The sequence below is a fragment of the Nomascus leucogenys genome, chromosome 9, assembly GCF_006542625.1.
Source record: "Nomascus leucogenys isolate Asia chromosome 9, Asia_NLE_v1, whole genome shotgun sequence".
Classification (NCBI taxonomy): Eukaryota; Metazoa; Chordata; class Mammalia; order Primates; family Hylobatidae; genus Nomascus; species Nomascus leucogenys.
Genome location: NC_044389.1, coordinates 71,972,185 through 71,991,321, shown reverse-complemented (window position 1 = coordinate 71,991,321; position 19,137 = coordinate 71,972,185). Strand labels below are relative to the sequence as shown.

Here is a 19,137-nt window from a genome sequence, read left to right as displayed (position 1 = left end):
GGCCGGGCGCGGTGGCTCACGCCTGTAATCCCAGCACTTTGGGAGGCCGAGGTGGGTGGATCATGAGGTCAGGAGATCGAGACCATCCTGGCTAACACAGTGAAACCCCGTCTCTACTAAAAATACAAAAAAATTAGCCGGGCGTGGTGGCGGGCGCCTGTAGTCCCAGCTATTCGGGAGGCTGAGGCAGGAGAATGGCATGAACCCGGGAGGCGGAGCTTGCAGTGAGCAGACATCGAGCCACTGCATTCCAGCCTGGGCGACAGAGCCAGACTCTGTCTCCAAAAAAAAAATGCTCAGGTTTGGCCAGGCACAGTGGCTCCTGCCTGTAATCCCAGCACTTTGGGAGGTAAGGGGGCGGGTCACAAGGTCAGGAGATGGAGACTATCCTGGCTAACGTGATGAAACCCCATCTCTACTAAAAATACAAAAATTAGCTGGGTGTGATGGCACGTGCCTGTAATCCCAGCTACTCAGGAGGCTGAGGCAGGAGAATTGCTTGAACCCAGGAGGTGGAGGTTGCAGGATGGTGCCACTGCGCTCCACCCTGGTGACAGAGCAAGACTCTGTCTCAAAAAAAAAAAAAAAAAAAAAATGCACAGGCTTAACCATTTCTACAAGTCTTCATTTCCTTATGAATGCTTCTATGTCACGTAAAGTTTATGTTAAATACAGTTATATGCTTTTCTTTTGATAATCTGGCTTTTGTCTGGAAATTCTTTTTCCTACTACCTTCCTAGGTTCTCAGGGCTCCAGCCAGAGAACCTAGGAAGGTAAGAGGAAAAAGAATTTTCCCTCCCCTAAAACACCGAGCATAAACCTTCTACAGTGATCTGCAAATATGTGTGTGTACACGTACATGCATGTGATTCTAGAGGGTTCATGGTTTTCATCAACTTCTCAGAAGAGTCTATGGCTCTTAAAATGTCCAAATTGGATTAATCATTATGAAGAGCAGGGATTTCTGTATTGCCTAATTGACCTTTATTAGCTTGGGTTAGTAATAGGGTTTAAAGGAGTGTTCCTATACCACTATGCTTTTTGAGTTTTCTGTTACTGTTCTTATTGTCTGATGATGCTGCTTGTCCAAGTCATTGAGTTTGCCTCCACAAAAAAATAAAAATAAAAAAAGGTCTCTCTTCCCTGTGTAAAACTGGTTAACAATGTGGACTCAGGAGCCAGATGGTCTGGATTTAAATTCGGTCTGCACAGCCAAAAAACATATGAAAAAATGCTCATCATCACTGGCCATCAGAGAAATGCAAATCAAAACTACAATGAGATACCATCTTACACCAGTTAGAATGGCGATCATTAAAAAGTCAGGAAACAACAGGTGCTGGAGAGGATGTGGAGAAATAGGAACACTTTTACACTGTTGGTGGGAGTGTAAACTAGTTCAACCATTGTGGAAGTCAGTGTGGCGATTCCTCAGGGATCTAGAACTAGAAATACCATTTGACCCAGCCATCCCATTACTGGTATATACCCAAAGGACTATAAATCATGCTGCTATAAAGACACATGCACACGTATGTTTATTGCAGCACTATTCACAATAGCAAAGACTTGGAACCAACCCAAATGTCCAACAACGATAGACTGGATTAAGAAAATGTGGCACATATACACCATGGAATACTATGCAGCCATAAAAAATGATGAGTTCATGTCCTTTGTAGGGACATGGATGAAACTGGAAATCATCATTCTCAGCAAACTATCACAAGGACAAAAAACCAAACACCGCATGTTCTCACTCATAGGTGGGAATTGAACAATGAGAACACATGGACACAGGAAGGGGAACATCACACTCTGGGGACTGTTGTGGGGTGGGGGGAGGGGGGGAGGGATAGCATTAGGAGATATACCTAATGCTAAATGACGAGTTAATGGGTGCAGCACACCAACATGGCACGTGTATACGTATGTAACAAACCTGCACATTGTGCACATGTACCCTAAAACTTAAAATATAATAATAATAAAATAAAAAAATAAAAAATAAATAAAATAAATTCGGTCTGCACAACTCACTAGTGGTGTGAACTTGCCTCAGATTCCAGATCTGCAAAGCAGGGCACATAGTAAGACCATCCGTATAGAGTTGTTCTAAGGAGTAAATGAGTTCACATACAGAACAGCGTCTGCAATAGAGAAAGCAAGAAATAAGTGCTTGCTGTCCCATGACTCTAATCTATTGTGAATTTAGAAGCCATCTGTTCAAATTGTATTTGACAAAAGAGGAGGAATATTTAGGGTCATCATGCTTCTTAAAGCCCTTTTTTTTTAACCTCTTGGTTTTTATCCAGTCTTGCTTCAGTGGAATTCAGTCAGATAACAGGCCATGCACTCGTTTTTCTAGAACAATGTTGAAAAGACAAACTGGATGGGGAGAAGGGATGCAGCTTGTTTCTCATGAGCCTTTTATTAAAGTAACCATTATAATTGAAAGTCCACATGACACTGTTAGTAGCACTAAGCAAAGCAGTCTTCCTTTCTCTTCAGCCATTCTGACTTGCTTTAGCCACAATCTGAAGGGACAAAACAATTTTTCAGCCAGTGTCTCCAAAAAGTGCATTTTAGGCAGCTGTTAGTGCCAGGGTATGCTCTTTTTAAAGAAAGAAGAAGGGACTGCTGTTCCCAGCCTGTGACTGTTTCCTGGAATTGAATCACCTCTCCTTCAAACTCTGCACTGGCAGAATCTGCTGGGTTCAGAATGCAAATGATCCAGGCAAAAGTTCCCAATTAAAGGGAGCAATTAGATCAGATTGACTAGGATGCCAGATGATGTTTTTTCTTTACTCTTTTCTTAAGGATTAGTAATCTCTTACTTTTTGCCTTGCTGTTCTCTGAGGGTCTTTGCATGAGCTATCTGATTACTAAAAGCGGCTGTCAGATAGCTGGAAAGAAAGGTGCTCACTGAGGTCCCTGTAACTCTTATTTCATATCACTAAAGAGGCATGATGACAGCCTGGAGCCCTTGTTCTAGCAGTGCAGTGGTTTCGAAGTGGGCTAAGGCAATTGCTGCCCACAGGATTATCACTATGACCTGCACTGCATCAGCCTCCTGTCAGTCCAGGGCCACCACGCCTCTCCCCATCCGTTCTGCTTAATGCTCTTCCCATCAGCGTGGCTTTGGGGGAAGTCACAAACGGCTGAGATTCCCTGCTGCCTCTCTTATTAACTGCAGGTATCTGTTATGCAAATAGGCAGCGTGGCATAGTAGCGGAACTCACTATTTTCAGAATGGGCAGTGGCAGTGTCAGCTTTCAACAAGCTGGCTGGACTTTTCCTAAGGTGACCAATTATGAATGTCACTGTAGTGGATGTTAATGCCATCTAGGCTGCCCCTGGATTGCAAATCACTTGCAAATAGAAAGTTCCGTCTCCTCTAGGGAGATATATATAGATATATAGATATCTAAAAAATGAAAAAAAATTTTCTTTCCATTTTCTTCTCAAGAGTTACAGTTTATAAGGAAGCAGCATAGGAAGGGCCCAGGCATTAGCATCCATTAGAATTCAGTTCAACAGGAATTACAGGTATTCTACCTTGAGTGGGTTACTTAGCCTCTGGGCCTCAGTTGCCCTCCCTGTAAAAGGTGGATAATGTTTACCCTGCAGTCTTGCAGTATTACCAGAACAAGGCTTTAAGTCTTTGCTCACGATTTTAAGGATAGGTGCCAAAAGAGTCTGCTGTCAAGGATACGGTTCCCATTAAACTTAAAGATAAACTCACTTAGAGGTACCATTAGCTTCTGTGTGATTTCTGCTCAATTCAGGAAGAATTTATAATGTTACAGAGAGTCTTTTAAGAAAATCTTTATTTGTCGAGCCCTCTTCTCAACCAGGTCTTGACCTTAGGCATCTGTGTTCATCTTTTGCAGAATCCAGTTTTAGCAAGAATCTTGCTAAGCCAGCTTAGAGAGAATTCCCCATCCCTGACATCTGATCACCTTGGTCAACCATGCTTTCAGCAAGAATTTGTTAAGTGGCTTAGCAAAAATCCCCCTTCACTTGATGTCTCCTCTTAGTAATTTTAAATCCACTGACACGCCTTCCCCCCACCACAACCCTCTCCTTGGCTAAATATCTCTACTTGTTCTTGTTGTAGTTGAATTTGAGCCCCATCTCTCTACTCTATTGCAATATTCTTGATACCCATCACAAAAGTCCTGAATAAAGTCTTCTTACCATTTTAACAAGTGTCAGAATAACTCTTTCTTTAACACAGATAAAAGCTTAAATACCAAGGTTTCTAAAAGAGGCTAACACTTTTATGGTGCTTAATATGTGCCAAGATGCTGTTTGTTCTAAAGGCCAAATCTATTCCTCATGACAACCCAATGAGGCAGTACTATTATTATCCTCAGTTTACAGATTAAACTGGGGCCCTGATAGGTTGAGTTATTTGCCCAAGCACACAGAGCTAAAGCTAGGTAGTGGAACTGATATTCTAATCCAAGGAGTCTGCCCCAGAGTCCATGTTCTTAAACACAATGTCAGACTGCCCTCAGAGGCCTGCAAATTAGAGTGGGAAGTCTACTCTGTCAGTACTCTTAGAGCAAGGTCTTCAAATCCAGCTGCACACACAACCTCAGGTAAGTAATGTTAACTAGTGTAGCAGGACTCCTGGTCACTTGGAGAGTCCACGCCCATCAAGGGGGACAGTTCGTCTCAGTGCCACCTAGTTGTTGCCTGTGGAAATGCAAACCTTACAATAAATAGAGGCAAGGGAGAAATCTGGATTTTTATGAAAGATCTCTTCAATTCAAAAGAAAAAGAAGGAAAAGAAAGGGAAGGGAAAAGGGAAAGAGTTCCATCATTGTGGAAAACAGTGTGGCGATTCCTCAGAGACCTAAAAACAGAACTACCATTCAACCCAGCAATTCCATATGGTGTATATTCCAAAGGATTATAAATCATTCTGTCATAAAGACACATGCATGTGTATGTTCACTGCAGCACTATTCACAATAGCAAAGACATGGAATCAACCTAAATGCCCAACAATGATAGACTGGATAAAGAAAATGTGATACGTATACACCATGGAATACTATGCAGCCATAAAAAAAGAATGAGATCATGTTTTTTGCAGAAACATGGATGGAGCTGGAGGCCATTATCCTTAGCAAACTAATGCAGGAACAGAAAATCAAATACCGCATGTTCTCACTTTTAAGTGGGAGCTAAATGATGAGAACACATGGACACATACAGGAGAACAACAGACACTAGGGCCTATCAGAGGATGGAGAGTGGGAGAAGGGAGAGGATCAGAAAAAAACTAACTAATGGGTACTAGGCTTAATACCAGGGTGATGAAATAATCTATTCAGCAAGCCCCTGTGACGTGAGTTTACCCATGTAACAAACCTACACATTTACCCCTGAACTTAAAAAAAAAATGTTTTAAAAAAGAGAAGGACAAAGAAAGAGAAGGGGAAGAGGAAAGGAAGGAGGAAGAGAAAACCACGCAGGACACACACACACACACACACACAGATGCAACACACCCTTCTGTAGAAGGGACTCATTAAGTCTGGGGGCTACTGTTTGCACCTCATTTTTAGTGCAAGTTATTAAATCTTACCATAATGGACTCTGGTTGATGATAAAGACACATACTCCCCACTCTAAACCAACAAGTAGTCTAAACCAACAAGTAGTTATACATTTAAAAAGTCTAAACCAACAAGTAGTTATATATTTAAAAAGTTATACTTTTTAAATGTCCGATTTGTCTGACCTACTGGAGCCCATAGATTTCTGCCATTCAGTGAGGGAGGGAAGGAGTGTTGGTTCAGAGCTTGGGCGAGTCTCTTCTGGGCTCAGGGAGATGCTGTGACAATTCAATTAGCAGACAGATTGGAGAGTAGTACTGATTTGTTATCTATGCATAAATACAGAGATTTCAAGTGCCAGGTGTTAGCCAAGCAATTAGGGCTTTTCTTCTTGATCTTCAATTGATGGACAATTAAACCTCTATTAGCAAAGCAAATGAAATAAAACACACTTTGGAAGTTAAACTAAAAGTTAGCTATGTGTTGGAAATGGAAGTAAACACAATGGACTTCTGAGAGATTTGTGAAGTCATCTTCATCTAAATCTTTTAACTTTCAGTTGCTGAACTTTGAGCTGTTCATGTTTTATAGTCCTCTTTGGCGAACTAGCTTCCTTGGCACCAGCCTTACAACACAGGAGATATTCTGTGTTCCTGGCTTTATGAGACCTTCCAACTTTTCATAGCAGGTGTTCAGTGTTCTTGGTTTTATTTATCTAAACCTGGATTACAGATACATAAAGTTTAATAAGTAAGATAACACCATTTTCTCACTTCCAAAAGTACTCTTTTACATTATGTTTTTATTAACATTTCATGCCATGGATCAAATTTTCCTGTAAGTTTGACATTTGTCAGAGCTGCAATAATGGCCATTTTGGAGGGTAACAGGATCAATTAACAACTTTTTATCCACAAGACCCTGCACTGTGTCCTGTGGAGTCAACAGAAAAGAATCAATAGGCTTCTTTCTTTTCCTTCTGGGGCTTGAAGTGTTTTTTGGAAAAATGAGGCATTTATATAAGTAACAATGGTGCGAAAACAGTGCACGAAAAGAACAATACAAAGAACACAGATGACCAACCAACCTGTAGGAGTTTTTTTTTTTTTTTAAGAAAAGAGAGACTTCATAACTTGAAGGCTTTAGAAGGCTTCAGAAAAAAATGAGATTTAAGTGGGGCCTTGAAGAATGGGTAGGCTTTTTGAGGATGAGGAGGGCAGACAGTGGGAGGAAAAGTATAATAAACACAAATGCAAAACAGAGTGAAAAACTGGCTGGGGCAGAGCAAGTGATTTTGCAACAGAATACTGGGGTAAGGAAGAAATAGAATAGAAACCTACAGAAATGGTTTGAGCAGAAAGCAGTTAAGACCAGGGATGGGAAAATATTCAACCTATTCATATAAAGAATGAGGTTAGAAGGAAGAGCTTGTTTAGAGGAGAAAATGCATTCTATTTATTGTTAGATCACATGTGATAGTAGATCAGCTGGATTACATTGAACTAAAGGATAAAATTATGTATTTTCAAAATCTAGGCCCAACCGGATTTGATTTTGCCTTATTTTGACACTTTGTAGCCTGAGTGAAGATCGTACAGTTTGATATATTATTCATCATGTGCAAAGAAGTAGAATCCTTGAATTTTGGAGCTGGAAAGATCCTCAGAAATCATTTAATTCATTTTGCCAGTGAGTTAATTTGGGGTTCAGAAATATTAAGTGATTAGCCTGAAGTAACATGGCTTATTAATGATAAATATTAAAACACAGTCATCCACTAATTTCTGATCCATTGCTTTATCCACATGACCTAGTGTCTAGTTATCCTTTCTAAAAAATGCTTATAGGCCAAGTCCATGGGCTTACACCTATAATCCTGGCACTTTCAGAGGCTGAGGCAGGAGGATCACTTGAGTCCAGGAGTTCATTCAAGACTACCCTGGGCAACATGAAGAGACCCTGTCTCTACAAAAAAATTAAAAATTAGCTGAGCATGGTGGCATTCACCTATAGTCCCAGCTACTTGGGAGGCCGAGGTGGGAAGATAGCTTGAGCCTGGGAGGTCGAGGCTGAAGTGAGCCATGACTGCATCCCTGAACTCCAGCATAGGTGACAGAACAAGACCCTGTCTCAAAAAAAAAAAGTTTATACATAAACACACACATATAATTTTACATAATCATATGCCCTAAATCATTTCAGATTTTTAAAATTCAGCATTTTCCACCTTTGGGTACTTTCCCCTCTCTGTCCCCAACTTATCACTCTCCCTCTATTTAACACCTAATATGTCTCATTCCAAGTGTTTTTAGAATTTATGTAATCATACACAAACATATGTGTGTGTGCCTGTTCGTGTGCATACGTATGCATTGTTTTAGGTCATTGTTTTACAAAAATTAAAATGTATATGCTGTTTTCTGGACCTCGTTTTTCTCATTCAATCATACCTTGAGGAAATCTCTTCCATGTGAAAAGTTATAGCTGAATTATTTACTTTACTGGTTGCATAATACTCTGTAGTAGAAATATGTCATGACTTATCCTATCATTCTCCCTATTTATAAAGACCAGTCTGCTTTTCTTCTACAAATAGTACTTCAGGAAACATCCCCATATTCATATATGTTGGTGTTTCTATTTCTGTTGATAGAGTTGGTATCATTGAGTCAAGGAAATCTGTATTTATAGTTTTAAAAATTAAACTGCCTCCATAAGAAAACTGTAACAATACATATTTATTTGCACCTACAATTAATAAAAATACTTCCTTTTGCTAGATCTCCCTAGGCCTTACTATTAAAAGTCTATTTTTTTTAAGATTTTGCAGATGCAACTGGTGTGAAGTAAAATTGCATTGTTACTTTATTTGCATTATTTGACTACAAATGAATTTGATCGTCTTTTCATAAGCTTGATGGTTATTTAAATTTCATATCTTGTAAACTATGTTTTTATATTTGTTATCCATTTTTTCAATGGATTATTTGGTCTCCTTGTAAATGTTAAAGAGCTCCTGCTATATTATAGGTATTTTTGCCTGCCCTCTAGGGTTATACACTTTTTATTTCCCCAAACATCTTGTATTTTTTACACCATCTTTTGTCATGCCATAAAATTGAGGTTTTGAATTTTATTTAGTCACCGATGTTTATGTTTTCTCTTACAGTGTTTCTACCTTCTCAGAAAAAGCCTAGCTCACCTGTCTCTAGATTACATTTATGATGCCTAGGTTTTCTTATATGATTTTATTTATGTATTTTATATTTTAACCTTTAATCCACTGCATCCATCTAGGATTTATTTTTGGAATTGGTATAATATAAACATCTACTTTTCTTTTCTTCCAAATGAATAAACAGTTTGCCAGCTCCTTCTATGAAATAACTCAGCCTTTCACCACCAAATTGTGACACCTCTTTTGTCATAGATTAAGTCCCCATTTATATTTGGATCTATCCCTAGATTTATTTCACATATCTGTTTATGCCTATTTCAATACTTATTGATTTAACTAGAGTGGCTTTACAGGATTTTCTGACATCTGCTAAATCAGATTACACCAATAACTTTTGAGGTAGTTAGCAAACTTAGGTAGATACATGAAAAACCTATTTGCTAGACATTAGTGGGATGCAAGCAGAAACTAATATATCAAAATAATATTTTTGTAATTATAATTTTTTTCAAAATCTTTTTCTCAAGACTATTTTTATTTATTTTTTTCATCTCTCTCCCCACAAGGCCTATTTTTATATCAACAGGTATGGGAAGAAAAGTTTTTAATGTGCTCTTATAAAAATGACAGTTTGGTTTATTTTTCAATCCTTAAGCGACGTACTGTATTAATGATGCTGTTTCCTTGATTCACAGGCTGGTTCTTCAGAGGGATCATCCCTGACTGTGTCATCACTCTGAGCTCTGACTGCGCTTCCCTCCCCCACCAGTGGGAACACTACTCAAGAGAGCTCTGGAGTGCTCCTGAAGAGAAATTCCATGGGGACTGTACCTGACCCTCTGAGATCAGCTAAAACTTCCCTGATTGCAGCTTCCGGAAAAGAAGAGGATCTAGGAGAGCCACAGGCTGCCTCACCTCGGCATCGACCAGCTCTCCTGCATAAGAATGCCAATGGCTTTACAGGTGCCCCTGCAGAACCAGACCTCAGCCCCAGGGCAGCTGCCGAAGCCCTGATGCAGGTTTGCGAGCATGAGACCACCCAGCCAGATATGTCTTCTCCTGGTGTCTTCAATGAAGTGGAGAAAGTACCTGCCACATTCAATTCTCCCGGCAATCCCCAGCTGCCAGGGAGCAGCCAGCCCGCAGCATCAGCCCCGAGTTCTGCAGCAGGAAGGGATCTGATACACACACCATTGACAATGCCTGCCAATCAACACACCTGCCAGTCCATCCCAGGTGATCAGCCCAATGCCATCACCTCATCCATGCCTGAAGATTCCCTGATGAGATCACAGAGAACCTCAAATAGAGAGCAACCTGAGAAACCAAGTTGTCCTGTGGGAGACATCCTCAGTAGCATCAAAGATCAGGTGTCCTGTGAGTTTCCTTCCCCAGAAACAATCCAGGGAACAGTGCAGACTCCAGTGACAGCAGCCAGGGTGGTCAGTCACTCATCTTCTCCTGTAGGTGGACCTGAAGGGGAAAGGCAGGGAGCCATCTGTGACTCTGAAATGAGGTCCTGTAAACCTCTAACTAGAGAATCTGGATGTTCAGAGAACAAGCAGCCCTCTGTCACTGCCTCGGGCCCCCAAGGCACAACTCCTGTGACACCTCAACCAACGTCCCTCACTAGCGAACCTTCAGCATGTTCCCCAGGTCCAGAGAAGGTGCCACTGCCAGCACAGCATCAGATGTCAAGGTTCAAAGAAGCCAGTACGATGACCAACCAAACTGAAAGTAAAATCAAGGAAGTTCCCAGCAGGGCTTGGCAAGATGCGGAGGTGCAGGCAGTGGCGAGTGTCGAGAGCAGATCTGTCTCCACCAGCCCCAGTATCCTCACTGCATTCCTGAAGGAAAGCCCTGTTCCTGAGCATTTTGAACAAGAGCAGCTGCGTGTCATTTGCCACAGCAGTGGGAGCCACACACTGGAGCTCTCTGACAGCACGCTAGCCCCCCAGGAGTCCAGCCAGTGCCCTGGCATCATGCCACAGGTGCACATTCAGGCAGCTGCAGCTGTGTCTACAGCTTTCCAGCGGGAAAATAAACTAGTGAGCCTACCAGGTGGGGTCCTTAAAACCTCATCAACCAATTTGGTCTCCAGTAATGCCCAGCATACATGTAAAGAAGATGGGAGGTTAGCAGGAATGACTCCAGGGAGAGAGGAGTCAACTGCTAAAAAGCTCGCAGGTACTAATTCTAGCTCCCTGAAAGCTACCGCCATTGACCAGATTTCTATCAGTGTATGCAGTCAAGCTGAAACAAGTTATGGATTGGGGAAATTTGAAACCAGGCCATCTGAGTTTGCAGAGAAAACCACAAACGGCCACAAAACAGACCCAGATTGCAAACTATCTGACTCTTGTGGCTTTATCAGCAAAGCTGACCATTCTGGGAGCTTGGATCCCACTAATAAAGGAGATGCAAGGGAAAAGAAGCCTGCATCTCCTCAGGTAGTAAAAGAAAAAGAGTCTACTGGCACTGATACCTCGGATGCCAAAACCCTACTGCTCAATCCTAAATCCCAAGAAAGTGGAGGCACAGAATCAGCTGCTAATCCTACACCTTCCCCAATTAGGAAGAACCAGGAAGCCACCTTAGAAGAAAACAGACAGACCAAGACAGCCACCAGCCTGAGCCTACCATCTGATGCCATGGGTGACTCCAGCCCAGGTTCCGGCAAGAAGACCCCATCTCGCTCCGTCAAAGCCAGCCCACGCAGGCCCAGCCGCGTCAGCGAGTTCCTCAAGGAGCAAAAGTTAAATGTGACAGCAGCTGCTGCTCAGGTAGGACTCACTCCAGGAGATAAGAAAAAGCAGCTTGGTGCAGACTCCAAGCTCCAGCTGAAACAGTCCAAGCGTGTCAGGGACGTCGTGTGGGATGAGCAGGGAATGACCTGGGAAGTGTATGGTGCATCCTTGGATGCAGAGTCCCTGGGAATTGCGATCCAGAACCATTTACAAAGACAAATCAGGGAACATGAGAAATTAATCAAAACTCAAAATAGCCAGACCCGGAGATCCATTTCCTCAGATACTTCTTCAAATAAGAAGCTCAAAGGAAGGCAGCACAGTGTTTTCCAGTCCATGCTGCAGAACTTCCGACGCCCCAACTGCTGCGTCCGCCCTGCCCCTTCTTCTGTGTTAGATTGAAAGGGAGTATTTATGGGAGTTTGTGTATAAATTTACGGTATTCACATGTGTCCCTCTATGTCAAAGCTTGCTTAGTTTTTTGCTGCAAGACTAGGAAGAAAAAGCAAGTATTCACTATAGGAAATTGCTATAAAAATTGTTAGATCCTTTGACCTGGAGCTCTATAAACAAAAATGTCATTTCAATTTGAAAGAAGGAACAAGAGAAGAGAAACAAGCTTCACTGAAGGTTTGCAACTTTAATAAATTGAAAACAATACTCACTGGGTTTTTAAAAATATGATGTTGTTCATAGAAATAGCATTATTATATCATTATACATGTATTATTTTGTATTACTGCCTCAATTTATCACACAATAGTATTTCCATTAAAATCTCTGCTTCATATTGAAAGTAGCAAAAACACTATTGGCAAAAACATTGTTATAATTTCTAGTCCTATTGCAGTAAGAATGCTGTAAGCACACAAATTTTAAATAGGTGATACGAACCATAATGAAAAAAATGAGAACAAATTTGACTCATTCCTAGGCCAGATAACATTAAATAAAAGCAGTTAAATGTGTAAAATACGAAATATGAATTAATGTTTGTAAACATCTGCAGACAACTCTTTTTATAAACTTTCTTATAGCTGTTAATAAATATCAGAAAGTTATATTAGGAACATTAGCTAAGATTTTGACTATGAAAACAGCCTACGTTAAACATGGATTTATATAGACACATTTTCCTGCACTGAAGGCAAGGCGCATCTCTGTGATTCTGACCAGACATATTCATATTTTCTTACCCTAGAGGAAGTACATGGGACTGAATTCTTGAAAAGAGTCATCAAATTAGGGGTAATACTAAATTGATATCGTGCAGGTGTTCTCCAGTGATATTCTACTGAGAATGCTAAGGTTCTGGTCAGGAACTATAAATAGCAGATTACCAAACACTGCTTTTTGTGTGATGATAAGAGCCTCATAAGTAACAAAAACAATGTTTAATTTAGACTCCTGTAAACAGGATGCAATTTGTGATTTTTTTTTAATTGGGTTCAGTAACTTCCAGTAACAAATGTAGTCAACACCAAATTAGAATGCGAGCTTCCTTACAATTTTTGTACATAGACTACTATCATCTAATTGCTGAAGTATATACTCTGGAGTAAAAAGGTAACTTCTGCAAACTTATTGATTTTAAGAGAAACACCCATAATATCCTTCAAACCCAATGAAAGAAGAGGCCTTTACGAAAACATGGCTTGTGATTTGGGTGGATTATACTTCCTGGGACCTCGGCCCTCCCATGTCTCCAGAAGAGACATGTGTCCCAAGACACATGAGTATCCTCCAAGGCACTGGCCTGGATGAGCAGCATCGGCTTGAGAATTGGGGTAGTGTGGAAAGGAAGAATGAACAACGGCCCTGGGAAGGCTTCCTTCCTGCAGACATTGTTGGGGGAGTGCTGGTCTCCATTTTGCATTTAGAAAACCAGACTTAGATGCTGGAGGGGCACCGGTTGCCTTCTTTGAACTCATTCCCCATAACGAGCTAGAAAAGAGTACCTAACCACAGGTATTCTCTCTAGAGACTCATGTCCCGTGGGTATAGTCAATTCACAGTATCTATTCTGGCTTTTTTCACTTTAATTCTGTTTTGCACATTCTGAACATATGCAGGAAAAAAAAATCATTCCTGAACTTTAACAGCACAAGCTACACTCGGCACAATCTAAATTAGTAAAAAGCCTTTGATTTATTTTGAAGCAGTTTAACTGTAGACAAAGCTTGCATACGTGGACCAGTATTCTCAGAGCCTGAGAGTTGTTACAGTTGTTCTATTTGGAAATTAGAAGGAATTTTTTAATAAGGCACGCTTTTCAGTTTCTTACCCATTGTTGTCTATTAAGAATATTATGTAATGTCAAAATTTCCATCAAATTACCAAGCAAATTACTATTAATGATTAGAGATTTAGCTTAACACTCTCTCTTTGGGCCTTAAATACCCATTTGTAGTTGTGTTCATGTCACTTCTGTCTCAGATGCCTCTGCCAGGACATAATCTCTCTGCTAGTTCTTGCTAGCTGGCTTCTCCCTCCAACCTGGGCATACATGCTGTGTATACACAGAGTACAGCCTGTGTACACAGTAGCAGCTGTCAACAGTGCCTACTCCAGATGGGTGGCCCCAGGTAATCCTCTGCTGTGAAGTGGCTAGAACAGGCTGTCCCTGCATTAAAATAGGTGAGAATAAGGAATTTCGCATCTGGTAATAATATTTATTTTCATCCTTTAGAGTAACCGCATGATTTGTAAACAGTTAAATGAAGCAGAGGCCTGAGAGAGTTGTTGGCATTTGTCTCATATTAAATACGTTAAAATTGCTAGATTTGCTGTTGTGGTTATGCCTCTCAAAACTTTAAGAAAATTTGTTTAATGTACTAAGTTTAACTGGTTTTCTTTGGTGCTAGAACCAAATTCTTCACTTCTACAACACTCAAGAGATTGTAACAAAATATTTCAAAAATATTGTTTTTTTGTGGCTCATTAAATCCTATAGAACTAACAGCTTTTAAGGACAGTAACGGAAGTATATCTTTAGATGGATAAATAAGATAGGGACCTATTCAAGACAGCAGCATTTTTATATTGTGATACCTCCCCTAAGTTACTCTCACAATAAAACCTTATCTGAGAATTTTCCTTCACTTCAATCTGTGACATAGCATTAGGCATTTAGTATACCTTATTTGTGAAACCTAAGGTTCATTCAACAGATGAAGTTGCATAACAGTTTTCGTGGCAGACTCTTGGAACTTGCTCAGTTTTTTCCTTACTTTACCTGCATGACACACATTGGGTTGAAAGTTGTTTGGTTTTACCCTTCATTTCTCTTAGATATGATTTGGTTCTTTTTCATGCATTTTATTTTTGAAATATATGGAGGAAATATTTTATTGAATCAAGAAACAGAAAATATTCCTTAAACCAGTAGTAAAAAGATGAGTTAGAACTCCATGTCTGGAAGACAATTCAACATTTAAAATATTAACATGCTATACCACTTAACAAGTGAATACTAAAATTTTTAATTTAAAGATTGATTGTTCTATTTTTATGACCATGAGAAAAATGTGACAGCTTCAGCTGTCATATGTTTATCTTGAATGCTTTTCTAATTATGTATTTCTGGATTATTGACTTTGAATGCCACAGACCAACTACTTAACATAGAGTAAAATATTGATTAACTTTTGTGCTTTGGGTCACTGGCAAAAGTTGAACATCCTGTTAAGTCAAGGTTAACCAGAAACCTTTTTGTTCACGTCTGAAATGAAATATTTATAAAATGTGTTAGTATGTTTCCTGCCTTGATAAGTTCACCTATATTGAATGTAATTGATCTTTGATAATTTTTTTAATCTTGAGAATTCTCTGATACTGTTTTGAATACCAGTGTTCACCATGTTATAAAGTTAAACATAAAAATTGAAATAAATTGAACTAAATATGCATGTGTAACATATACCTTAGAGGTTGGATTTCAGAACCAAATTCATAATAGGAGCTTGCTGTCTTAAAGTAGAAAGCAGAAGAGGAAAATAGCATTTGTTTGTATTCTAGCATATTGAGGTTTCACTGTTCCTAGCTTATACTAATGTTTTTCCTCTCATTTCTGGGAATGCCTGTCATTCTGGGAATCCCTATATATAGCATACCAAGAACAGAGTATGATGTTACTTTAAAATGTGTTTACAGAGGATATATGCAAGTGTGCTGTTAATATAAATTGTTTGGCCTTTTCTGCATCCACTTGGTTACTGTTTTGCTGCCAAAATGTGTGAAATGTGTGTCTTCTCTTCCTCCTACATATTGTGCCAAGTGTTTAAAATTTTGTCTACTCCTAGTAACACATAATTAACCACATCCCTTGTCTACTTTTATGAATCAGTATAAAGAAAAACAATACATTAGGATAAGGTTTGCATATATGTATATGTGTTTTTATTGAAAACTGGGCACTTGTAGCCTTGTGTAGACCTCTACCTGCCTGATTTACTAATTATCTGTAATGCTGCCATGGAGATGATGCTGTTTACTCTCTCCTGCTTTGTTCTAAGTGGTGTTTGAGAAATGAGGCCTGTGAATTTCCCTTTGTGATAGAACAGTGAACTCAGCAGTATCTTGGATAAGTGAGCCAACTACCTTATTCCCACACTGTTTTTGTCTACATGGTGAAATCAGAAGTCAAACATCCCCTTCAGTGTTTGTTATTTTACATATGTATCTGAGCATTTTGTTTTCTGTTAGCAATGCTTCTTGATGTTGTGCATGGCCCTTTTTGGTTGATTCTCTCCAAATGCGGGTCAGCTGCTGCCACCTGGCAAATAACAGGGGATATGCTGAATCTCCTGTCCATCTTCATAACGATATCCTTCATAATGAAATTCTTCAACTGGCTGAGCAATTACAAATGTCATCTGTCCAGACACATGGGCTTAAGGATGTCTACAAAATTTTAGACATTTTTGCAAACGGGAAAAAAGATAGTCTTGTAAATACTGAAACAGATTTCCATGAACTTTATCCTACTCTTGGAAAGAAAACAATTCTCCTTGGCTGCAGAAATCAAATAAGCTGGGTTTGCAATGACCAAGGACATAAATGAAGATGGATTGAAGTGGAAAAATTCTGTCTCCCCAGTGATCAGTGACATCTGCCAGAGGTCATTACAGCTACTTTTAACTGTGAACAGTCACCAGCTAAACTACTCACTTGCCACAACAAAATAACCTCTCTCAAAGTAAATCCAGTATATCTGTATATATGTGTAGATAGCAGCCACAAACAATCCTGAAACATTACTTTTGGCTGTTAGGTAAGTAAACGTGGTGATAATTATAAACAACATTCAAATAACCTTGGACCTTGGTGAAATGACTTGTGGTGGCCAGAATGGTGCAACAAGATGTTATTTACAAGATTTTTTAAGACACAAATATCTCAGATACTAATAATGAGAATAAAGACTGTTGAATATGAAAGTAAAGCCAAGCAATAATGTGCCAAAAAGAGGCAGTTATACCAGCAAATGCATCTACTATGGGCACACCATTATATAATGATGGTTTGCTTTATGAAGACTGACTGTAACCCACAGGATAAAATAAGCGAAGGCATAGTTTCTGCTTTCTTCCTGGAAAAACTTGTTTAGAAGCTTCATAAAGAGGTACAGCACTAATGAGCATTAGAAGGGATACAGTTGGCATCTATGTTTTTATGCAAACCCAGAGGGAAGAGGAGCCACTCAAAGTCTTGCTGGCTTAAAATTCAAGACAGCTGCAACCAGAAGTTTTGTTGAAATTGAGACTTTAAACTTACGGTAATTACTCTTTCTGGACACTAGCATGTAGAAAGCAATTCAGTTAACTCTGCCCAGAGAATTACCAGCTTTAGCTGTGAAAAAATGGGCTCCCGGGTGTAAAAATCACTAAAACGTGAGATCGTGTATCCAAAGAGGCTTCAAATGATGCCTTACAGAAAATGATGCTCCAGATGGGCACTTCTAAATGCTAACTCTTCATCAAGTATCTTTCTGGATTCAAGCTCAAAATTAATTGGCTGCAAAATAGTAGGAATAAAAATCACATATTTTACACTTTAGAAAAGGATACTGATGATCAACCTGCATGGTGATAATTATGATGAGATACCCCAGTGATTTAATGATGTTAGAAAGAATTAAATGGGAGAGAAATGCTAACAGCTTTCTTGATCTCTTAACTATGGAGATGTCATTCATTTATTTCTGGGGCGAAAATTATAGCTTGCTTTTTGACATTGCTGCTAGTATTGTTCTTTGTTGCTTTAAAAATTGTCTTTCTTTAGAAAAACTCTTGAGCAGTTAAACAGTTTTTTTTCTGATTCATATCATTGCTTTTAATAACATGTAAAGGCTGTGTGTAGAGCAAACTATATAAAATGAGTAGAAAGGGCCTACTCATGTTAATCGGCATCCTTAATGATTTTAGTTTAGATTCCTCAACATTTATTTTAGATCACATCTTTACATAACTGATTTTTCCTAATGTTTTCCATCGTGTCTTAAAATGTTGCTGGTATATCAGGAGATTGCAGTATTATAGTCATACTCCCCAATCCCTAGAGGAGAGGAGGGACTAATTCTTGTTTTAAGGGCCCCTGGAGATACCTTTTATTAAGGTTGAAAAAGGTCAACACAGCCTGAAAATAAGAAAAATATATACTAGCAATTACTAATTTTCTAAATGTGTGTATCTCTGCTGTACTAATGTGTGAACAATGTGTCGTGCATAATACTGTAGCTGGTCGTGGTATGTCCATACATTCTGTGAGTGTGTACAGTCTGAGTGATCAGTTTTCTATTTTTATGTGTAGAAAAAAAATAACGTCGTATCCCATTTAAAGACCAATTTCTGTATTCAGGCAGGCATATGTACATACATGAATAAAGCCAACAAAAGTGTGCACATGTATTCAGTAACAGAATTTGTCCTTTTATTTTTGAAGGTCAGAAAGGGCTGTTTGATTTGCTTTTTTTTATCATCTCCTTCAGTAGGTAACATAATTATCACAAAGGCTGAATATAGTAATCAGTACATTGGCATATTATTAAATATGCCAAGGCTAATTAACCATGCCATTAGTCACAGGTAAGGTCAGTTCTTTGACCACTGGGATAATTTACATTCCTCACACATCCTCTCTGTGTTAAGTGTGTGACTAGGATGTACATACTATGGGTGTGATTGTGTACATACCTTGTATGAATTATCTGAATCCTCAAAGCATTTGCAGGAAAGAAGGAAGATGAAACAGTTGTTCAAAAGCCTCAAAAGGGCTAATCAATATATATTTTCATTTTCTACACATAAAAATGTAAATAGCTAATGCACATATATATGCACACATAATACATTTTATTTATACTAGTATATTCTGATAAATCACAAATTAAAACCACTAATTGAAAGCTACATATTTCCATGACTGCTCTGTTTTACAAATATTATTACTGGATCAGATGCCCCCCCATTTAATGGTGTTACTCTCTGGTAGCAGATTTTGTGCTTAGAAAAGTCCAGCATCTGAAGCACAGACTGGTAACTGAGTAGCTACAGAGAATTAATGCTGTTCTTTTTTTTTTTTTTTTCACCTAATTTCATATCTGGAAATGGCAAACAGTGATGCAAACCAATTATGTTTT

The 19,137-nt window shown here is 39.2% G+C and overlaps 1 protein-coding gene across 2 annotated transcripts in view; it reads left to right on the top strand.

Moving 5' to 3' along the window:
• GPRIN3 (GPRIN family member 3) overlaps nt 1-18,406 on the top strand; it is a 69,375-nt gene extending 50,969 nt beyond the window's left edge. For both annotated transcript variants that reach the window (XM_004089017.3, XM_030819123.1), the window contains exon 2: nt 9,447-18,406. In XM_004089017.3, the coding sequence (XP_004089065.1) occupies nt 9,570-11,900 (2,331 nt within the window). In that variant the 5' untranslated portion in view covers nt 9,447-9,569 and the 3' untranslated portion in view covers nt 11,901-18,406. The remainder of the gene's footprint in view (nt 1-9,446) is intronic.
• The last annotated feature ends 731 nt before the right edge of the window (nt 18,407-19,137 follow it).